Source organism: Hyperolius riggenbachi, chromosome 1, assembly GCF_040937935.1.
Source record: "Hyperolius riggenbachi isolate aHypRig1 chromosome 1, aHypRig1.pri, whole genome shotgun sequence".
Lineage (NCBI taxonomy): Eukaryota > Metazoa > Chordata > Amphibia > Anura > Hyperoliidae > Hyperolius > Hyperolius riggenbachi.
In genome coordinates, this window is record NC_090646.1 from 84,983,210 (window position 1) to 85,007,629 (window position 24,420).

Consider the following 24,420-nt stretch of genomic DNA (forward strand, 5'->3'; position numbering starts at 1 on the left):
AAACATCATAAAAAACAAACAAACGGCAACTCTTAAGCTGGCCATACACTGGCCCGATTTGCGCCCGTTTCGACAGCAGATTCGATCACTGGGATCGAATCTGCTGCCAAATGTTCACGCTACACGGCGAATTTCGATCCATTTCGTCCGATCCCGTTGATCGCGCCGTGCGGAAAATAACCGTCGATCGCCCGCGGGTAAAGAGCGCATCGCTAGCGGCGTTCGAGTGCCCGACGACCGACGCAATAGAGCCGGCATACATTACCTGCTCCGCCGGCGCAACTCCAGTCTCCCGGTCACCGCTGCTCTGTCTGCGCTCTAGTCTCCAGGTCCGGCATGCCTCACTTCTTCTAGCCCGGCAGGAAGTTTAAACAGTAGAGCGCCCTCTACTGTTTAAACTTCCTGCCGGGCTAGAAGAAGTGAGGCATGCCGGACCTGGAGACCAGAGCGCAGACAGAGCAGCGGTGACCGGGGGACTGGAGTCGCGCCGGCGGAGCAGGTAATGTATGCGGGGGCAGCAGCAGCACCACCACCACAACAGATTGTGAACGGTTTCAGGCTGAAATCGGTTCACAATCTGTTTGCTGTAAAGGCAGCCATACGATCTCTCTCTGATCAGATTCGATCAGAGAGGGATCTATCTGTTGGTCGAATCTAATGGCAAATCGACCAGTGTATGGCCACCTTAAGTGTAAACCGTTTAATATAGAGTTTTCATAGTAAAAACAGCTTAAAAAAAGCATAGAAAAAAACCTTACATACGGGGCCCATGCAATGGGAACCCCGAGAAAGTTGCACGCGTTGATGGGTCAGGACAGGAGATGGGCGGCACCTTCATACTGTCCTTTACTGCTGACCCATACACGCGTGCAACTTTCTCGGGGTTCCCATTGCATGGGCCCCGTATGTAAGTTTTTTTTCTATGCTTTTTTTAAGCTGTTTTTACTATGAAAACTCTATATTAAACGGTTTACACTTAGAGTTGCCGTTTGTTTTTACAGATCCTGCCATAAATATGCAGTGTGTCTACTTCCTGCTTTCATGTAAGCAGATATATTGTTAACATTCTGTGTTTGCCATGGCAGTCAGCTGACACAGCTGCAAGATCAAATTACAAGTTGTTATAAATCACATATGAGGGGGGATTTGACAGGCTAAACTCTTTAAATACATACATTTCTCTATGTTTTCCTTCTGTCCTGTGCAAGAGTTCAGGTCCTTTTTATTAAGATATTAAGTTTTCTCAAAATTCTGACAGGGTTTGAACCAGTGCATGCTCCTATGACCAATGTCTCCTTTAACTCCTTGAGGACCACAGGCTTACACCCTAGGCGGTCGCAGATTGGTTAACACCAATCTCCTCTGCTGGCTACCGGGAGTCAGAGGCAGTCACAGCCCTGGCTAATAGCAAATTACATACAAAACCTTTGCAGGTACCGTAGTTACAATACGTGCCAATGCCTGCCATACACTGTTAGACAGTGCACTCAAGCAGGCCTGTCATTGCAACAATATACAAATGGACAGGATGAGTTATGTAAAACTAGCAACAAGGAATGCAAATTCTAAAAGATTATACTGACAATGGTCACCTATAAAACGTACCAATATAAATCCAGTGTACAATATTTTTACACTAAATTCATTAGTCAATAAAATCAATAGTCATAAAACTATAAATACAAAAATTCACATATCAAGGGCATACAATTTTTGTTGGCAGCCAAGAAACCATCAATCTGATGCACAATTCGTAACAGATTTTGTTTCTGGCTTAACTTGTAGCCTATGGGATCAGTTTTTAGTTTTTACACAGATCAGTTTTAACCGGACCTACCGTAATAGTTTTAAACTGATACAAATTTTATGTTACCGTATATCATCGAGTATAAGTCGAGAAATTTAGGACTGACTCACAATATAAAAGCATAGAGGGTCGACTTATATTCAAGCCAATCTAAATTTCTCCACTTATACTGAGCTAGGATGGGGGGGGGGGGGGGGGGGGGGCTCTATCTTCCCCTCCCTGCACTGCCAAAGCTGTACCCTATTGCTAGAGATAGTGCTTGTCACTATCCCATTCCCCCTCCCCCCAACCATGTAATACAATGTAGCGGCGCAGTGGGAGTCATGAAAGCCCTGCTCCTTCCACTCATCTCTCTGACTTACGCCGGTCTGCGTGGATTAGCACATTCCCATTCACTGATCACGGACTGGCGGGATGGCGATAGAAATGAACGGGAGCGTGCTCGCAATCGTGAGATAAACAAACAGGTACGCATATTTACGCTCCTGGTGGACAGTGAAGTTTTCAAGGGCATAGATATGTGTAGCAGCGGCTGGTAAGTGGTTAAAGAGACTCTGTAACAAAAAAAAAAAGTTCCCCTGGGGGGTACTCACCTCGGTAGGGGGAAGCCTCTGGACCCTATCGAGACATCCCCCGTCCTCTGTCCCACGACAGTCTTGCTGCAGCCCACGGAACGCACAGCCGAAAATTTGTCAGGCTGTGCAATATTTACCTTTTCTGGCTCCAGCTGTTGCGGCTTTCCGCTCGGAAATAGGTGGAAATAACCGATCTCTGTCGGGTCCGCTCTACTACACCTGCGCAGTAGAGCAGACCGACAGAGATCGCCTTTTTCCGCCTATCTCCGAGCGGAGAGCCGATACTGCACCTGCGCTGAAGCCGGGAAGGTCAATAGTTACATGCCCGCTGTTCTGTGAACTTTATCGCCGCCGCAGTGGGACACAGGAGGACGGGGAAAGCCTCTATAGGATCCGGAGACTCTACCCACCCGAGGTGAGTACCCCCCAGGGGAACTTTTTTTGTTACAGATTTTTTTCAAAGTAAAGGTGTGTTTCCTGAATAATTTACTGCATTCTACTGTATGTTGTTACAGTTACTCTTTAACCACTTAAGGACCGCAGTCTTTTCACCCCTTAAGGACCAGAGCCTTTTTTCCATTCAGACCACTGCAGCTTTAATGGTTTATTGCTCAGTCATACAAGCTACCATCTAAATGAATTTTACCTCCTTTTCTTGTCACTAATACAGCTTTCTTTTGGTGCTAATTGATTGCTGCTGCGATTTTTACTTTTTATTATATTCATCAAAAAAGACATGAATTTTGGCAAAAAAATGATTTTTTTAACTTTCTGTGCTGACATTTTTCAAATAAAGTAAAATTTCTGTATACATGCAGCGCGAAAAATGTGGACAAACATGTTTTTGATAAAAAAAAACCCATTCAGTGTATATTTATTGGTTTGGGTAAAAGTTATAGCGTTTACAAACTATGGTGCAAAAATTGAATTTTCCCATTTTGAAGCATCTCTCTCATTTCTGAGCACCTGTCAGGTTTCATGAGGTGCTAGAATTCCAGGATAGTATAAATACCCCCCAAATGACCCCATTTTGGAAAGAAGACACCCCAAAGTATTCACTAAGAGGCATGGTGAGTTCATAGAAGATTTTATCTTTTGTCACAAGTTAGCGGAAAATGACACTTTGTGACAAAAAAAATAAATAAAAAAAAGTTTCCATTTCTGCTAACTGGTGACAAAAAAAATGAAATCTGCCACGGACTCACCATGCCCCTCTCTGAATGGGGTCATTTGTGGGGTGTGTTTACTGTCCTGGCATTTTGGGGGGTGCTAAATTGTAAGCACCCCTGTAAAGCCTAAAGATGCTCATAGGACTTTGGGCCCCTTAGCGCACCTAGGCTGCAAAAAAATTGTCACACATGTGGTATCGCCTTACTCAGGAGAAATAGTATAATGTGTTTTGGGGTGTATTTTTACACATACCCATGATGGGTGGGAGAAATATCTCTGTAAATGAGATTTCTTTTGATTTTTTTACACACAATTGTCCATTTACAGAGATATTTCTCCTACCCAGCGTGGGTATGTGTAAAAATACACCCCAAAACACATTATACTACTTCTCCTGAGTACTGCGATACCACATGTGTGACACTTTTTTGCACCCTAACTGCGCTAAGGGGCCCAAAGTCCTATGAGTACCTTTAGGATTTCACAGGTCATTTTGAGGCATTTATTTTCTAGACTACTCCTCACGGTTTAGGGCCCCTAAAATGCCAGGACAGTATAGGAACCCTACAAGTGACCCCATTTTAGAAAGAAGACACCCCAAGGTATTCCGTTAGTAGTATGGGGAGTTCATAGAAGATTTCATTTTTTTTTTCACAAGTTAGCGGAAATTGATTTTTATTGTTTTTTCACAAAGTGTCATTTTCCACTAACTTGTGACAAAAAATAAAATCTTCTATGAATTCCCCATACACCTAATTGAATACCTTGGGGTGTCTTCTTTCTAAAATGGGGTCACTTGTGGGGTTCCTATAATGCCCTGGCATTTTAGGGGCCCTAAACCGTGAGGAGTAGTCTAGAAACCAAATGCCTCAAAATGACCTGTAAAATTCTAAAGGTACTTATAGGACGCTGGGCCTCTTAGCGCACCTAGGTTGCAAAAAAGTGTCACACATGTGGTATCGCCGTACTCAGGAGAAGTAGTATAATGTGTTTTGGGGTGTATTTATACACATACCCATGCTGGGTGGGAGAAATATCTCTGTAAATTAAAATGTTTTGATTTTTTTACACACAATTGTCCCTTTACAGAGATATTTCTCCCACCCAGCATGGGTATGTGTAAAAATACACCCCAAAACACATTATACTACTTTTCCTGAGTACGGCGATATCACATGTGTGACACTTTTTTGCAGCCTAGGTGCGCTAAGGGGCCCAACGTCCTATTCACAGGTTATTTCGAGGCATTTGGTTTCTAGACTACTCCTCACGGTTTAGGGCCCCTAAAATTCCAGGGCAGTATAGAAACCCCACAAGTGACCCCATTTTAGAAAGAAGACACCCCAAGGTATTCCGTTAGGTGTATGGTGAGTTCATAGAAGATTTTATTTTGTCACAAGTTAGTGGAAAATGACACTTTGTGAAAAAAAACAATACAAATCAATTTCCGCTAACTTTTGACAAAAAATAAAATCTTCTATGAACTCGTCATACACCTAACGGAATACCTTGGGGTGTCTTCTTTCTAAAATGGGGTCACTTGTGGGGTTCCTATACTGCCCTGGCATTTTAGGGGCCCAAAACCACGAGGAGTAGTCTGGAAACCTAATGCCTCAAAATGACTGTTCAGGGGTATAAGCATCTGCAAATTTTGATGACAGGTGGTCTATGAGGGGCCGAATTTTGTGGAACCGGTCATAAGCAGGGTGGCTTCTTAGATGACAGGTTGTATTGGCACTGAAGTGCAGGAATGTTTTCAAATCGTGACCTGGACATGGCAATTAAGTCGTACCAGCAGTGATCAGAAAAAAAATTTCTGTCACTGCGGTGGGGCGGGTGAGGGTTTGGCCGGGTGATCAGAAGCCCGCAGGAGGCATATTAGGGCCTGATCTGATGGCTAGCAGTGACGGGGTGACAGGGTGGTTGATAGGTGATCAGTAGGTGATTAAAGAGGAGAATATATGCAAGCAATGCACTGGCGAGTTGATCAGAGGGGGTCTGGGGGGCTGGTGTGGGCGGGTGATTGGGTGCCCGCAAGGGGCAGATTAGTGTCTGATCTGATGGGTAGCAGTGACAGGTGGTGACGGGGTGATTGATGGGTGATCAGTAGATGATTAGAGGGGAGAACAGATGTAAACAATGCACTTTCGGAGGTGATCTGAGGGTGGGTCAGGCACGCAATCTGAGGGTGTGGGTGGGTGATCAGGTGCCCACAAAAGGCAGGTTAGGGTCTGATCTGATGGGTGGCAGTGACAGGTGGTGACAGGGGGTGATTGATGGGTGATTGACAGGTGATCAGTGGGTGATTATAGGGAAGAATAGATGTATACAGTACACGGGGGGGAGGGTCTAGGGAGGATCTGAGGGTGTGGTGGGGGGGGGGGTGTTCAGGAGCCCCCAGGGGGCAGTTTAGGACCTAATCTAAAAAATAGTGTTGAGATAGTGACAGGGAGTGATTAATGGGTGATTAGGGGGGTGATTGGGTGCAAACAGGTGTCTGAGGGGTGGGCAGGGGGGGTCTGATGGGTGCAGTGGGCGATCAGGGGGCAGGATCAGTGTGCTTGGGTACTTACTAGGAGGGCTGCAACCTGCCCTGGTGGTCCCTCAATCACTGGGACCACCAGGGCAGGAGGCAGCCTGTATAATACGCTTTGTATACATTACAAAGCGTATTATCCGCTTTACATGCGGCAGATCGGGGGTTAACAACCCGCCGCCGCTGCTAATTGGCTGGAGGGTTGACGTCGCGGGTGGGCACATCCAGCGTGCGATCCCCGGCCAGCTAGTCCGCAACGAGCCGCCGCCGATCGGCGTATTGCGGTCGTTGCGGGCTCCACTTTGCCGCCGCCCCTAGGTAGGGGCGGTCGTCAAGTGGTTAAAATCACAATCCAGTAAAATATATATATATATATATATATATATATATATATTTCTATATATAGGTGGTTGGGAGGGGATCAAGGGATACATGGGGGGGAGATCTGGATTTTTTACACTAAAATCGCACAGCCTGTCACGGCTGCAGGCTGTGCGTCTCTCCCTGTCACACAAGATCCACAGTGACAGGGAGAGGGAGGCGGAGAGGGAGGCGGAACGGCAACTATGTTGCCTTTCGGAGGGTGATCGCTGTGATTGGCTCACAGCGATCACACGGCAGGGAGCCAATCAGTGACGGCTCCTGCCGATACCCGGAAGCCTTAGCTGTCATAAGACAGCTAAGTGCAGCCGGCTCGGTGCGCACGATCGCGGCGGGGAGCGGCGGCGCCGGTGATAGAGATCTACGCCCTGCCAGCCAGGAGCCCATCAAAACAGGGCGTAGATCTCTATCACCGCGGTCCGCAAATGGTTAAAGAGAATCTGTACTCTAAAATTGTTACAATAAAAAGCATACCATTCTATTCATTATGTTCTCCTGGGCCCCTCTGTGCTGTTTCTGCCACTCTCTGCTGCAATCCTGGCTTGTAATTGACAGTTTTAGGCAGTGTTTACAAACATAAGACATGGCTGCTAACCAGCTTGTGATAGGCTGAGAGGAGCTCAGTCTGTGACTCACACAGAGCCTGCAGGGGGCGTGGAGAGGGTGTGTATAGCTTCTATCCTATCACAAGCAGAGCAGCACATTCCAGCCTGAGTTCCTGAGCCTGACAGCCGTCAGAGGAAAGAAGATTAGATTATATAACAGAGATAATACAGCCACTGTGCGACTAGGAAAGGCTGCAGTAAGACAGACCACATTAGAACAGGTATAGGAACTTATAGGATAGAAGAAATAAGGCTGAAAATTTTGTAACAGAGTCTCTTTAAAGTGACACTGAAGTGAAAAAACCTAAAACTTTTGATGTAATGATTTGTACGTACTACACTGATAATTACTTGAATGTAGCAAAGAAAATTTTAATTTTTTGATATATAGCTTTTTTATGACATTGCATAATTCTCTCATATTTGCAATTACAAGTCACACTCTGTATTTTAAACTATAACACAAGCAGAGCTAATGACCCTTTCAACTTCCCAGGAGTAAAAATGTTATCTACAGTAAATCTGTCTCTTTGATGTATAAATGCTCCAGAAAGCAGCAACCAAATTGGTCATGGAGCTCAGAAAAGCTCTTTTGCATAGATAACTGAAGCTTCTTAACTCTGTACTGGAAACAATATCTGTGCTGCTAATGGTCTATTACTTAAGGGGCCCATACACCCAACGATTTTTCCGCCAATATACAGCAGATTCGATCACTGTGATTGAATCTGCTGTGAAATCGTTGCGCAAACGTTGACCAAACAATCGATTTTCGGACCGAAATCGATTGTTCCTGTCGATTCCCGCCGATCCTGTCCGTGTGGAAGATCTCGATCGCCGGCGGGTCGGGAGTGCGTCGATAGTGGCGTTCGAATGCGCGACGACCGACGCAATACAGCGGCAATACATTTCCTGTTCCGCCGGCGCGTGTCTCCGCTGTCACCACTGCTCCTTCTCCTCTGGGCTCCGAGTCCGGCAGGCTTCACTTCTTCCTGTCCCGGAAGGAAGTTTAAACAGTAGAGCGCCCTCTACTGTTTAAACTTCCCCAGACAGGAAGTTCAATAAAGCTGGAGCCGAGCACGGAGGAGAAGACAGCGGATACCGGGGGACTCGCTCCGGCCGGATCAGGTAATGTATGCGGGCGGCGGCGGCAGCTCCACAGATTGTGATCAGTTTCATGTTGAAATCGATTCACAATCTGTTTGCAGTAAAGGCAGCCAATACGATCCCTCTCTGATCAGATTCGATCAGAGAGGGATCTATCTGTTGGTCGATCTGATGGCAAATCGACCAGTGTATGGCCACCTTTAGCTGTACTACACATACAAATCATTATATCATAAGTTTATTTTCACTTCAGATTCCTTTTAAGTGCATTCTAAAATGGACATATACACTGTCTTTAGGAATGTATCCATGCCAAGCATTTCTGTTGGCCGTGATGAGAAGGTTTATTAGGCATTTATGGGGATATGCGTGTGGGGACACGCATGCGTACACACACACACACACACACACACACACACGTACACACACACACACACACGCACACACGCACACACGCACACACGTACACACACACACACACACACACACACACACACACACGTACACACCACACACACGTACACACCACACACACACATACACACACACGTACACACACACACACGTACACACACACACACACACACACACCACACACACACACATACACACACACACACACACACACACACACACACACACACACCCTGACTGCCTCACTCATTCTCAAGTAATTAATCATTGAAGAGCCAGAGAAAGCTGTGCCTTTTCTACCCTTTCTCCTTTCTGCTAGCTTATATGTCCTGTTTTGTCCTACCTTCTAATTGCTGCTTCGCATGAAATGTTGGAATCTGAATTGGGGTTTGGGAAAAGCACTTACCACTACAAGGCCCAATTATCATTTTGGACGGCTGCGGAACATTTGTGCCATTTCAGTTGCTAAGGGACTAATCGCCCTGTGCTTGGTATCAGCAGGACAGAGAGATGAAATAGTAGATGTCAGGCAGAGATATAATAGCATGAAGCTGCTGAATGCAGCGAGCTTTCGCATTTCGGTGCTTGAATAAATAAAAATGATAGACTGTGCTCTCCATGCAGTGACGTGTTACCTTACAGGCTTGTGCACTCCATGACCGTGACTGCTGAGGAAAGACTTAGGCCCAGGGCTGGCTCTCCCATGAAGCAAGGTGAAACATTTGCATCAGGCACAGAGTTAACAGGGACGGCATGTTTGTATTGTGTTTACACTAACAGCATGCAGTCAGAGTAGGAGGAGAAGCATAAAGAGAGTGAGGTGAAGAGGTCATCATTGGGGAAAAACAGCTTATTATGCAGTGTGAGGAGTCTGACAGTGAGTTAGGAGGGGGGAGGCAGGAGAGCAGCACTGTTTCATTTGACTTGCACAGCTGAAGGGAGGTGGCACTGCTGTCCTGACTGAGGAGGAATAGAGTAGCTGAACTTGAGCAGGTTGTTTGTCACAGACTCACAGCCAGCCAGTGTGCTATTGTGTTGAGCTGCAGAATGTCATGTGAGAACATTAAATGAAGCAGAGTAAATTGTCAGGTGCTGTGCGATCATTCCAAGTCGGGGAGGAGGGGGGGGGGGGGGCGGGCACATGCTCACAAGTTTGCCTCAGGCAGCAAAAAGCTAGAACTGGCCCTGCTTAGGCCTTGTTTACACTATACGCTCTGCCGTGTGCATTTCGGCATGGTGTGCGACATGCAATAACAGCAGAAGTGCATAGACAGCACCTTCCACATCAGCGATGTGCTATCACACTGCTGCATGCATTTTTCGGTCAAGTGCAGCGCTGACCCATTCATTGTAGTAAATGGGATAAGCTGCGCACAGCGGCGCAGATGGCGTGCGATTGTGCACGTTACGTTCCGACCACATAGCCGCTCTGCGTTAACAATGTAAACGAGGCCTAAAGCACATTTAAAACTGAGAAGTTTCTAATGCCAGCACCATTCAAAGTTTTGATAGAAATTGGAGAATACTAACAAAACATCAGTTTTTCAAGGTATCTTCCTAATCAATGCTGAATAGACCCCTAGACTCTCTCCAGACCCTAGGCACCTGCCTAAGGTGCCTTGTGAATGACCTGGCTCTTTGTGCATCCCTCTGTGCCTCCCTCTGCCCCAGTGTGCCTCCCTCTGTCCCCCTGTGTGCCTCCCTCTGTCTCCTTGTCCCACTATCCGTTTCCCTCTTGCACTTCCCCAGCCCAGTGTGTAAAGGCAGAAGCTGTGCTCTAACCTCCCCTCTGGAGTCCAGTGCTGTACCTTGGCGACCATCCTGTCTGTTTTCTGCTCCCTCTAGTGCTGGCACCTCACTCTACTTTGTAGTGTGCAATCATGCTACATGCGGTAGGAGATGCTGGGCACTAGGGCGAGTAATGAGCAGACAGGCAGAAGCACAGCACTAGACTCCAGTGGAGAGGTGCTCGTCCCTAAATTAAAACCAGACAACCTCAGTGTGCGCTCCTCCACTATATGCCCTAATGGCTGTACCGTTGTTCCGCTTATTTTTCCTGGGTCGCTCCTGTCTTTTAAGTGCGTGTGTCACTTTAAGTATAAAATATGGGGAGTAATAACAGGGCGCTGAATCATAAAACAATGTCCCTTAATACTTAAACATTCCCAAAGTCCATATAAAATTCCTCCCAGAGTCCTTGGGTGTAAGGAACTTCTCCCAATCTTCTTGTTGTAAATGGTTACACTATACGCTCACCAGATATTTGGGCTGCCCTTCTCAGGATCAGCAAACAGCGCTTCTGGCCCAGCCAGTATACAGGATCTTTACAATGTGTTCTTTTCTCCTCTCGAGTACTCCAGACATAGAAAACAGAAAGGAACTGCAATAGTGTGATACTGTATGACTGGGGCATACATAACTTCACCTGTGCTCCTTGTTACAATGACACCCAGTGCTCCTTCACCATATACTCAATAAAGCCTCTCACCACAGGCCATAGCTGATCCAGCACAGACAAGCGCTCCTCCCTCTCCCCAGCCAGCCAATCCTGGCGATCAGCTGTCATAGACTTCTGCTTATGAGAGCTGATCACTCTTTAGTGTCCCAGGGGGACAGTCGTGTCACACAGCTGTCCCCAGTACAGAGCTGCTGCAGATAACAGAGCTGTACAATGTAATTAGACGTCGGTTTCACCGTCTAACAGTCTCCAGAGAGACTGAAGGCGGAGCCTGCACGCGATCTCCTGCAGTGCGAGCCCCAAGGACCTTACGTCGATCGGCGTTAGGCAGTCCTTGGGCTGTCGCCGCGGTCACGCCCATCGGTGTGACGCGGTCGGCAAGCAGTTAAAGGTAAGTATTCATGGTTAATTAAGAACATTTAAGTGCTTTACTCATTGTTGCATTTTTATCTCTTTTGGAAATGGGTAGGGGTTACTCAGTACTCCTATATTTATTTCACCTGAGAGGGGACAGGCATCTGTGAGTCCCCTTCTTAAAGGGACTGCTAGATGCCACCATGAACCCCCCAGGGCGTTGTCGGCCCCCAACTCCTCCTGGGCACTGGAGGTGGGGAAGAGCCCCTTGTCCATGAATTGGATATTGGCTGTGGGGAAGAGGGGGATGCTTTGCTGCCTCTCTCTTCCAGAGCCCCACATACCATGAACATTCGGACTGGTATAGCTCAGGGTGCAAAGCCCCACGAGGCCAATCTGGCTATACCAGCCTGCGGGGGGGGGGGGGGGGGACAAGGGGTTAAAGAAGCTTGGAAGGGGACCCCGCGTAATTTTTTATATTTCCCACACTCTGAACAAAAAAAAATGTTTTTTTTAAATACATGTATGTTGTTATACAAGTATGACTCATATATGAGTGTACAATGCAAGTATAATTAAAGTCGAAATTTCAACCATAATTACCACTCGTAATCGGACTTAAAATGGAAATCTGCTTTAGTTCGTAATTACGATTACGGTAGAATTGAAATTGCAGAAAATTTGTACACAATCGAAATCGGACATTACGAGCACCACTATCAGAGAGCTTCAGCCAGCAATGATTACATTTGCTAGAGATAAGCTATCTTGATCTGCAGTAACAGTAAACAATCATGTTTACACACAGAGAACATGTGGGATTGCTTTCAAATGTTCTTTTATGTAACTAAGGGTAGTTATTGAAATTTTTGTAATGGGAGTTTTGACAACTATCATGCATTGCACTTAAAAAACATAATTTTATTTAAAAAAAATAAAATAAAGCACACTGATTTTTAATGTAGTTTATTACAATACAATGCAAGTATCAGTTTCTAGTTTTCATCACTGTGTTCTTTCTTATGTAATATTCTTGTTTGGTTGCAGTATGCTGTCCTACCAAAAAACATATTTAAATTGGCCGCCAAGGCCTCCCATTGGTTTGGATCACTGCCACTCACAACCCTGTTGTTTGTAAAATACGCCCATTGGGCCTTATACAATTCACTTTTTCTTCTAAGTTTTCTTCTTGGTGATGTTTTCACATCCTTCATGAGAAGACACAGGGAAATCCACCCTGTGTGTGTTTAGATAGAACAGCTTGTCTAATTCTCCCTTATCTGCAAATAATCACAAGTGTCATTTGAGCTGTCATCTCTGTCTGAACTGTACCGAAGTGTGTGCTGAGCTGTGTGCTAATATGTAAACACAGAAGGTTAACTCTTTCTGTGCTCCCATGAATCCAAGAAGTAGACTCTGCAGATTTACTAAAGGAGTTCTGTAAGCTGTAACAAAGAAATGTTTTTCTTTAAAGGTTATTATGCATTATGCAATTGCCTATATTTAAGAGCAGAGATGAAGTTCTGGGTTGAGGTCTGCTTTAAGCCACCAGAAATCAAATACTTTTTTTTGATTGCAGAGTAATGACAAGTTATTTTAACCATTTCACCACCGTCGCATCGTGTATTTACGCCCCCCTGCACACTGCTTCACAACCAGGGTCGTAAATACAAGTACCCGCGTTGTTTACCTCGCCGCTCAGAATCGCCGCACTGCCGCCGCTCATTTCCGCCGCAGTTCCAGCGCTAAGTTGATCAGGGACTGGGAACAGCTTGTTCCCGTTCTGATCGCTGTCCCTGCGATGAATGAAAATCCGGCATCACGCTGATGCCGGCATTTCATTCAAGAGAACCCGAGGTGGGTTTAAAGAATATTATCTGCATACAGAGGCTGGATCTGCCTATACAGCCCAGCCTCTGTTGCTATCCCAAACCCCCCTAAGGTCCCCCTGCACACTGCAACCCCTCATAAATCACAGCCACGCTGCTGACAAACAGCTTGTCAGAGCTGGCTGTGTTTATCTCTATAGTGTCAGTCTGCTGCTCTCCCCGCCTCCTGCAGAACTCCAGTCCCCGCCTGATCCCTTCCCTCCCTGCTGATTGGAGGGAAGGGGCGGGGGCAGGGACCGGAGCTATGCAGGAGGCGGGGGAGCAGCTGAGACTGACACTACAGTTGTAAACACAGCCTCACAGCACAGCTGTGATTTATGAGGGATTGCATAGTGCAGGGGGACCTTAGTGGGGTTTGGGATAGCAACAGAGGCTGGGCTGTATAGGCAGATCCAGCCTCTGTATGCAGATAACATTCTTTAAACACACCTCGGGTTCTCTTTCACGTAAACAGATACACTAACTACTTCCGAGTACTGTTTCCGTACTCTGACGTTAAGTGCAGTGCCATCTTGTGGCCAAAAAGTAAAATGCAATGCACTCAAACATACACACACATACACCCACATACACTTTATATATAGTTATACATACATTGTATTACATTTAACTCATTACATTCCTACCCTATAGTTACCTAAATAAAACACACAAAAAATTAAAAATAATAATAATAATAAAAAAAATGGTTAACTTATAGACTTTTTATATGTTAATGTCAGGAAGGAATATTACTGTTAATTTTGCAAATAAAGGATTTTAATTAGATATATATATAATTAGAAATCACTAAAAATGCTACTTTATTTCCAGATAAAATAATGGCGCCATACAATGACCTAGGGAAATATTTTAAATGTTGCAATAACCGGGACAAATGGGCAAATAAAATGTGTGGGTTTTAATTACAGCAGCATGTTTTATTTTAAAACTATAATGGCCGAAAACTGAGAAATACTGATTTTTTTTTTCATTTTTTTCTTATTATTTCCTTTAAAATGTATGTAACATAAAATAATTCTTAGCAAAAAGTACCACCCAAAGAAAGCCTTATTGGTGGCGAAAAAATCAATATATAGATCATATCTATGTGATTAATAACGATAATGTTATTAGCGAATTAATGGAAGGAGCGTGATTTGAACATTGCTCTGGTTTTTAAGGGGAAAAAAAACTGTGGTTGGGAAGTGGTTAAAGCATACATGGCAAACTCTGGCCCCTGGGCCATATCTTGCCCTCAGAGCCATCATATTTGGGCCCCCAGTGGTTTCCCCACTTTGCGTTATGTTTGGCCCACTCTAGACCACCAGGGATGCTATATTGGAAGTAAAGCTCTTGATCACCAGGGAAGCCATATGGGGGAGGGAGGGGAAAAGCACTAGACACCAGGAAGCTGTATAGGGAAGGGAGGAGGGCCACTAGACACCAGGAACTTTTATAATGGAGGAAGGGGGCCTCTAGACATTGAGGTTGGCCACTTTGTATTTCAGTTTGACACCCCAGTTTTAAACAGTAGATAAAAAATTATCTGCAAGGAGAAAATTAGGGGGAAAGTGAATTGGATTGGGCCCATTGTCCTTTGTTTGTAGACAGAAGTTGGATTCAAATTGTACTATTTCTAAAATGTGTTCATGCAGAGGATAGCTATAAAAGTTTATCCACTCTTTTTCTGTTCTTCTTGTTACTCTGCTTTTGACTAATCGCAAAGTAGAAACAACGCCAAACCTGAAAAGATAGAATAATAGCATGCCAGCTGTACAAAATGACAAAAACAGATGGCATGTACTTTCGCAAAGAGCTTGTCTCATGCGGTGTCCGTCTCTTAACAATATGTGAGTTTACATACAGACGGAAATGGCACAAAGACCCCTGGGCTTTATTTGGATAACATTACGCAGTCGAACACAGTTCCACTGCTCTCGTTTTTAGTCAGTAACAGTGGAAGGAAGTTCACTGCCAGCTTAATATCTATCAACTGCAGCTCAGAAATGCATCACAGATCAAAGATTCCACCTCAGACTTGTGTTTTTTTAAAAACTTGTTTCCAAAGACAGTCTGATATGTCATGCAGGAAATTGTTGATAACTGGACAAGTAAAAAGAAATGTCACACTGTGAAATATAATGAAGTCCTCTACGGTAGTCTTTGATTCCCAGAGCATTCTGAATGTGTAACCTTCTTAATGAAGAATTGTAATATAAAGGATTTAACCCCCTGAGGACCACTACCATTAGATCTGTGTCCCGGTGAAATAAACCATAGACATCAGCCAGCTGTTAGGGGCCACCACAGAAGAGAATCAAGTGTGGAAACACGTATCCTGGTGACAGTGACATGTGACAGTGTCACCCACAGTTCTTACTGGCTTCGGAAAACTGAGTATACAAACATTCTGCAGAGGCGCACCTGACAGCACTTAACCTCCTTGCCGGTTATCCCAAACTCAGTTCGGGGTAACCTGCGCAGGAGGATTTCTCAGGCCCCGCTGGGCCGATTTGCATAATTTTTTTTTTTGCTAGCTGCGTGTAGTACGCGATTGCCGCCGCTCGCTGCCGATTCGCCGCTACCCGCCGCGCCGAGCCGCCCCCCCCCCCGCCCCAGACCCCTGCGCAGCCTGGCCAATCAGTGCCAGGCAGCGCCAAGGGGCGGATCGGGATTCCCTCTGACGTCACGACGTGCATGACGTCGGTGACGTCATCCCGCCCGGTCGCCATGGCGACTGGGGAAGCCCTGCAGGAAATCCCGTTCTCAACATGATTTCCTGCATACTCTGATCGCCGAAGGCGATTGGCGAGGGTGGGGGGATGCCGCCGCTCAGCGGCTATCATGTAGCGAGCCCTGGGCTCGCTACATGATTTAAAAAATTTTTTTTTTTAAAAGTGCGGCGCTGCCTCCTTGCCAGATTTTTTAGAACGGCAAGGAGGTTAAGATGTCCCTCACTACCTGTAATAAATATCAGACTGTAAATCAAGGAGAGAAAAGGTTTTACAAAGGGAAACCACTGACTAAATAATTCCTAAAGTTATACTGTAAAAAATAAGCAATTTTATTATTTGTTATTTTCACTACAGTTTCTCTTTAACCTCCCTGGTGGTTATTTTTTTTTGCCAAATAGGCAAAAATCCTTTTTTAAAAAAAACATTTTTTTGTGTTTCATGTAAAGCTACCAGAGTGGTAGCTACATGAAACACCACTAGAGGGCGCATGTGTCCCTCTAGTGCGATCATCGCCGGCATCAATAGCAAACAGGGGAACGCGTATATAACGCGCTCCCTTGTTTGGCTTCTCCTTTCGCCATGGCGACGATTGGAATGACATCATGGACGTCAGCCAACGTCCTGACGTCAGACGCCTCCGATCCAGCCCATAGCGCTGCCCGGAACTCATTGGTCCGGGCAGCGCAGGGCTTTGGCTGGGGGGGGGGACCTCTTCTGCCGCTGCGTGCGGGCGATCGCCGCAGAGCGGCGGCGATCAAGCTGTGCGCGCGGCTAGCAAAGTGCTAGCTGCGGGCACAGCACTTTAAATGGCACTAATCGTCCCACCAGGGGCTGAGATATCTTCCTGCGCGGCATAGCCCGAGCTCAGCTCGGGCTTACCGCCAGGAAGGTTAAAGAGTAACTGTCAGGCATTAAATCAATTCTTTATTTTTATCTGGTAAACAAGTGATGAGGACGCTAACCAGGCAATCCAAAAGTTAATAATCACTTTTATTTTTCTTCTTATAAAAACATCATTCCCCAGGTTTCCTGGCTCTTATTTGGTACATCTGCCACACAAAGGAAGTTGCAGGGCATGCTGGGTTTTATTTTATTTTTTTTCTTTCCCCTAAGACTTAACTAATACAGTCTGATTGGCTGAAGCCTCTTTCCCTTTTGTTTTCCCCTCCCACACCTCTGTTCCTCTCTGATTGGCCAATATTTCTCAATGCACTTTTTACTGCAGACCTGGGTGGGAGTGTCTGAAGACTGGGAGGGGGCGGGCAGTGATACACAGACAGAGGAAGGGAGGAAATGATGTCAGGATTGATAGACACAGACAAAATGTAAAATCCCAAGAAGGCTTTTCTCTTTTTTTCTTACTATAGAAAAATCACTAAAATGAAAATGTGAACAGTGCAATACATATGTTATAAAAGTAGAGCAAGTATTTATCGACTTATTTATGTGGGGTTTTTTTCTGAGATAGTATGGCATATGGATAGTATGATAGTATGGCTGACAGTTCCACTTTAAGCCGTTCCACCAGGGCCAAAATGATAAGTACAAGTATCATAAGCGCGTTAGAAGTGCCTAAAATAGACCATTTCAGAGCTAAACCTTGGTTTACATAAATAGATCAATTACTCCATAATTCCTAATGCTGTCCTATATTAGTGCAAAAACCTGCACCACTTCATGCAGAAAATTCATGCAAAATGTTTATTTTCTTCGTGCAAACAATTACTATAACAAAAAGTGACTTTGTGCAATAAATATGCAAACAATGTATAACAAGCAGCATTAGTAGAATAAATAATTCTAAGTAAATATGAAGACTATAAAGTGCTACATGGCATATGGAACAGCAATACTAGACGTGCAATAAGAAAAGAAATACTGTATTTCTCAGACTATAAGACACTCCAGGATATAAGACACTCCTAAGTTCAGAGGACAAAAACCAGGGAAAAATATATACTAAACCTGGTGTGTTCATAGTCCAGGAGCGTCTTGTATATGTTCTCCCCAAATATTGTGTCCTCCTGTGTCCCCTTGTGTCCCCAGTGTGGCCCTTTATGTCCCCAGCATGTCCCCTTCTGTCCCCAGTGCATCCCCCATGTGTCTCCTTCTCTCCCCAGTGTGTCCTATTCTGTCCCCAGTATGTCCCTTTCTTTCCCCAGTGTGTCTCCCTCTACCCCCCGTGTGTCTCCAGTTCTCCCTGTGTGTCTCCCGATCCCCCTCCCCACATGTATCTTCCTCTGCTCCACTGTAATACTATGAGAATTGGCAGCTTCGCTCCTGGCAGAGGAGGATACACGGTGGGGGGGAGGAGACATACGGGGGGGAGCGGGAGATACACAGGGGAGCAGGAGACACACGGGGACTAGCAGGAGACACACGGGGGAGTGGGAGACACATGGGGACACAGTACAGGGAGTCCCCGACATCCTGGTAGGTTGACGGTTCGTATCACCGGGCATTTGTAAGTCGGGGAGTCCCTGTATTTGGCATAAAAGACACAGGGACTTTTCTCCCCAGTTTTTTGGGGAAGAAAAAGTGCATGTTAAAGGCCAAAAAATACAGTACTTATCTGCAGCCAACAGGTCAGTGATAACGGTGGTGGCTGCCGCTGGATCCGTTTGCATGCCCATGTAGGCCATCTTGGCCGAGAATTGGAAGTCCAAGTATCATCAACACACCAAATTTCTTATAAAGCACGCCTTTATTTTGCCATTATCCACATCAATCAGACAATTGTTTCAGGAGCCTTGCAGGATCTTTCTTTATCAAGGCGTTGTGTGGAAAATGTCTCAATACTGTGTTGGTGGCACCCTCTTTAGATCTAATAACAGATTAATATATCTAGGAGTATATAGGTCTTACCTCATTAAAGGAGTTATCAGGCAATCTTACCAAAATCAGTGCTACTTACCCACGGCTTCCTCCATCCCCAAGCTCCCAGCATGTCCATCGCCGCAGCTCTCCCTTCAGCGGTTCGCCGCAGCTCCTTCCGGGTCCCCGGCTATGACGTCAGGGCGACCGCCAGGTCGGCCTGTACTGCGCCTGCGCGAGCGGCGCTGTCAATCACCGCCACGTTTGCCGGAGCAGACTGCGCAGTCCGCTCCGGCCCACGTAGCGGTGATTGACAGCGCCGCTCGCGCAGGCGCAGTACAGGCCGACCTGGCGGTCGCCCTGACGTCATAGCCGGGGACCCGGACGGACCTGCGGCGAACGGCTGAAGGGAGAGCTGCGGCGATGGACATGCTTGGGGCTGGAGGAAGCCCCTGGTAAGTAGCACTTATTTTGGTAAGATTGCCTGATAACTCCTTTAAGGACAAACATAAAGCTAAGTATACTTTTTATTCATGCACATAAGACAGACAACGCGTTTCATGGGTGCTGGCCCGCTTCCTCAGGCCTCTATGGTAGCCTCACAGGATCTTTCTTTATCAAGGCGTGTGGAAAGGTTAAATCCTAGGATTCTAGCTGAGTATTTCTCTTCCTATTGCACGCCTAGTATTGCTGTTCCATATGCCATATAGCACTTTACAGCCCTCATATTTACTTAGAATTATTTATTATTATTAATTATAATTATTTATTGCCCAGTCACTTTTTGTTAATTGTTCGTACTGTATAGAGAAAAGAAAAATTTTGCATGAATTTTTTGCACTAATATGGAACAGCATTGGGAATTATAGAGCATTTGATCTATTTATGTAAACCTGGGTTTAGCACTGAAAAGGTCCATTTTTGGCACCGTAACAGCGAGATATTACAAATTTGTTTGCTACAAATAAGTGGTGAAACTGCTGATCCTATAGGTTTTGAAATGTTTTTTTACGAATTTATGGTTATACTTATGAACTAGTTAAAGATAGATTTATGCAATTGAACATGAATGGTGCTGTTTTTTCTTTTATTGTCGATGTAACTAATTATTGGAAACAGCGCGCTCATTAAGTGCATGGTGCAGCCTCATTGACACCTGAGGTGAAAATAAACTAATGAAATAAATGATTGTATCTATCATCATTCTCCTAAAAATGACTTTTTAATATATTCCACAGTTTTATTTTATGTTTAAATCTACTTTTTACGTTTTAACTGTTTTATTGTTTTTGCTGAATTACACATTCATTGAAGTATGCCAGAGCTAAAATCTATGACTTATTGAACCTTTTTATCTCTTTCCTGCTCTCAGAAGCAGAGGCGTAGCTAGGGTTTCCAGCGCCCGGGGACAAAGACTATTAATGCGCCCTGTAAGGTCAAAAAAGGGGCATCGGCATGGTAATGGGTGGGGCCAAATATACATGACCTTAGCAGTGGTGTAAAAGGTCTGGCAGGGAAGTTTGAGCTCTGCCATAGTGTTTCCCCCCAAAATACATGTAATCTGACAGCATTTCACCAAAAATACATGTAATTTGGCAGAGGTTCCTCCAAAATACAGATATTTGACAATGGTTGCCCCAAAATAGACACAATCTGGCAGCAGTGGTTCCCCCAACATACATATAATCTGGCAGCTGTTCCCAAAAATACACTTAATCTGGCAGCAGCGGTTCCCCAAAAATACAGTTAATCTGGCAGCAGTTTCCCCAAAATAGGTGCCCCCAGTATAGGTAACCAGGTCTATAGGTGTCCCCAGTGGTAGTAACCAGGTAAATAAATAAAAAAAAAACACAGGTCACAGCTGGGCGCCCCTAGAGACCCAGCGCCCGGGGGCACTTGTCCTACCCCGCCCACCCCTAGCTACGCCCCTGCTCAGAAGCCATTTTCTGCTAAGAAAAATGCACAATATTAGGTGGGGGGTGGGGTTATATGTTTTAGCCTATCAGTGTAGTAAGTGCAAATGTTATGAGCTGAGAAAGAGGAGATTGTGTTCAATATATTTTATTATTATTATCATTTTGCACCATGTTCTAAGTGTTTTGATGCTTTTCTTTTTGCTTATTTAAACAGGAAGAGCATTGATTATAGAAATGTAACTCAAACAGAGAGAGAACAAGCAAAGCGTATAGTCTATTCAGTTATTTATGGAGTAGGTAAGAGTACATTTTATTGGATTTTAGGGGTTAATTTAATAAGTCTGCAACATCTGCCCATGTCCATGGTAACCAGTAAGGTTCTGCATTTGAAATGAAGCAAGAAAATTTGATAACATTTTTGAAAGTTTGTAATAGTGTAATGCTGTTTTCATGCTTTCATGCATCTGATAACGTCACAGAAAGGTGTGTATGTAAAGTCAGTGAGTGAATAATGGGATAATGATATATGGCTTAGGATTGTGTCTGTTAATTCTGCTCATGTCACATCAACTGCTTCTGGATTGACGTACTTGGAATCTAAGTCCTGCTGTTCGCTCTATGGGTCTGAAAGGACGTAGATTCCGAACAATCCTTGCCACGCACTCACACTGTTGCTGTTCGCGCCACTGTTCTGTTGCAGCAACCGCTAACTCTGCTGTCTCAGTGAGAGAAAAGCTTCCGTATCTCTGTCAGGAGCCAATTTCATTGGCTCCTGAACCTTTGGCTCACAGCATTCACAGGGCACAATAGGGAAAGGACGGCTCTGGTCCTTAAGGGGACAGATCCGTCTGGTCTCAAAAGGCTTAAAGAGGGAAACACAGAGGCTGACACATTCATTCTCTAATAAAAAATGAGTCACCTGACTTTTCTTCTGATGTTTTGTCTGTAATGGTATAAGCATCTTGACCAGAATGAGCATGCTGATCAGATGCTTTGACTTTGGTCTGACTCCACTTCCTGCATGCTTGTTGCAGGTGTTTCAGTCAAACAACTAAAGCCAAAAGCTCTGCATAACAGTCAGGCAACTGGCACTGTTTATAAGGGAATGAAGATAGCAACCTCTATTCCTCTAACTTCAGGGTCCTTTTAAAGTCGGTTGAAGTTCACTTTGTCTTAAGCAGCCCATACACTCAGCCGATTTTCTGGCCGACCGATCGATCCCGATCGATCGATCGATTGATCGATTGCAAATCGGTTGGCCAATCGACCGATCGATGGCCGATTTCGATCGATTTCGATGGATTTCCATCGAACTTGCAGGGTGGAAAATTTAGGTCGATCTGAAGAGATTGCTTATCAGTTTGCATTGGCCTTAATGGAAATCTGATGGCAAAAAAATGCCATCAGATCGAATTTCAATAGATTTCAAACTGAAATCTGTTGGAATTCTATCCTGGTAAAAAATGTTCTAAAAACGCATCAGATAGACCATCAGATGCATTTCTTATCTATCTGCTGCCAATCTGACGAGTGTATGGGCACCTTTAGGTACAAGAGTAGATGTTTAACATAAATCCCCCTCCCTCCCTTTTTTCTGTATACTACTGTATATATCCATATAAATTAATGATTATCTTATCTGGATGATCCCTCAATGTGATTGTAGCCTAGAGCCAAGCGACACAACATCACAATGACTAACAGTTTGTTTCGCTAAAGCCTGCGCAGTTCAGAGCTATTTTTGAGGCCCAGTGCACACCAACAACCTAGCAGATCCTCAAAACGCTAGAGGTTTTTGAAGCAGATTTTCAGAGCGATTCTAGGCATGTTTAGAGAGGTTTTCTAAACATGCCTAGCGTTTTTTGGGCGTTTTTGTGTACCACATTTCATATATTGTTACAGTAAAGCTGTTACTGAACAGCTACTGTAACAAAAACACCTGGAAAACCGCTCTGATCTAGCGTTTTCCAGAATGGTTTGAGCTTTTCCTATACTTTACATTGAGGCAGAAATGCATCTGCAAACTGCAAAAATGCTGCAGCAGCCACGTTTGCGGTTTGCTAAAAACCTTAAACCGCTGGTGTGCACCATCCCATTGAGATACATTAGCCAAACTTTTCACAGGCGGCAGCGGTTTTGAAATCGCTACCAAAAACGCTTGGTGTGCACCAGCCCAAAGTGACGTGTCTGCCGTTGCCAGGGTGATGCGTCACTGGGAAGGAGAGGGCGGGGAGGAGCGGGAGTGTACCCTTAGAACTCCCTTCTGAACCGCACTCTTACAATCACACTGGGGCATCAGCCAGGTAATTATTTATTTAGGGAGGGATTTATGTTAACCCTCTGGGCGATACAATTATATCGCCCAAGAGGTGGCGCAGCACTATTTTTTAATTTTTTTTATTTTTTAAATCATGTAGCGAGCCCAGGGCTCGCTACATGATAGCCGCAGCGCAGCGGCATCCCCCCACCCACTCCGATCGCCTTCGGCGATCAGAGTAAGCAGGAAATCCCGTTCAGAACGGGATTTCCTGCTGGGCTTCCCTGGTCGCCATGGCGACGGGGCGGGATGACGTCACCGACGTCATGGACGTCGTGACGTCATAGGGAGTTCCGATCCACCCCTCAGCGCTGCCTGGCACTGATTGGCCAGGCTGCGCAAGGGGTTGGGGAGGGGGGGGGCTGCGCGGAACGGCGGGTAGCGGCGGATCGGCGGCGAGCGGCGGCGATCGGAAGTTACACGCAGCTAGCAAAGTGCTAGCTGCGTGTAACAAAAAAAAAATTATGCAAATCGGCCCAGCGGGGCCTGAGAAATCCTCCTGCGCGACATACCCCGAGCTCAGCTCGGGATTATCGCTCAGGAGGTTAAATGACTGATCTTCTACTGTTGTACCTAAAAATAGGTACAAGAGTTTTAAAAAGTGAGTTTTATCCCACTTTAAGTAATGTCATTGCTGCCAGTGCTATTAGGTATGATGCTGCAGGAGTAAATTAAGGTAGTGCAGGATTACAAGCTGCACAACATACAGTACATATTCCCTTATATATTTTCAGGAAAAGAACGCCTTTCAGAATGTCTGGGGACAACACCAACTGAAGCCAATGCATTTATGGAAAGCTTTCTGCAGAAATATCGAGTGTCTGACTTCACACAGAGGGTTGTACAGGAGTGTCGCACTACAGGTTGGGTATACATCACTTACTTCTGTCTTTTGGTTACCAGTGGTGGGGCAGGCTGGAGGTGATAGTCCCTCTGCAGCTGGAAGGCCATTGGGTCCTGCAAGAACAAGATACCAGGCAGGACCACCTTAAAAAATTTGTGGCTCCCATACTGGCAAACTCACTGGGCCACCCTCTCCTCTCTGCCCCCCCAAAAAGTAAGCTGTGTTTCCCCATAAAAGGGAGGGGGACACACCATTTGTGGGCTAGAGTGCGGAATTGCTAATCTCCTAAAATGAGACAGTTAGATTTTCCTGTTTAGTGCACACTGCTGGATTCTGGAAACAGTTAAATGTATGTCACTCAGTAGGGAGGACAAGCCCCAGTCACTACAGGGGCCCCATACCCTGTAAAGGGTGGTACCCCCCTGACAGGGGCCCTGGATACAGGGTATCAGTATGCAGTATACAATCACTTTTAGGAATTTTTTCTCTCTCACCTCTGGTGTTATAAAGTCAGGA

At 45.3% G+C, this 24,420-nt stretch overlaps 1 protein-coding gene across 1 annotated transcript in view; it reads left to right on the forward strand.

Annotated features, from left to right (window-relative positions):
* POLN (DNA polymerase nu) overlaps positions 1–24,420 on the forward strand; it is a 149,343-nt gene that overhangs the window by 105,496 nt on the left and 19,427 nt on the right. The window contains exons 21-22 of the mRNA XM_068276030.1: positions 20,958–21,040; positions 23,795–23,923. Of these exons, the coding sequence (XP_068132131.1) occupies positions 20,958–21,040; positions 23,795–23,923 (212 nt within the window). The remainder of the gene's footprint in view (positions 1–20,957; positions 21,041–23,794; positions 23,924–24,420) is intronic.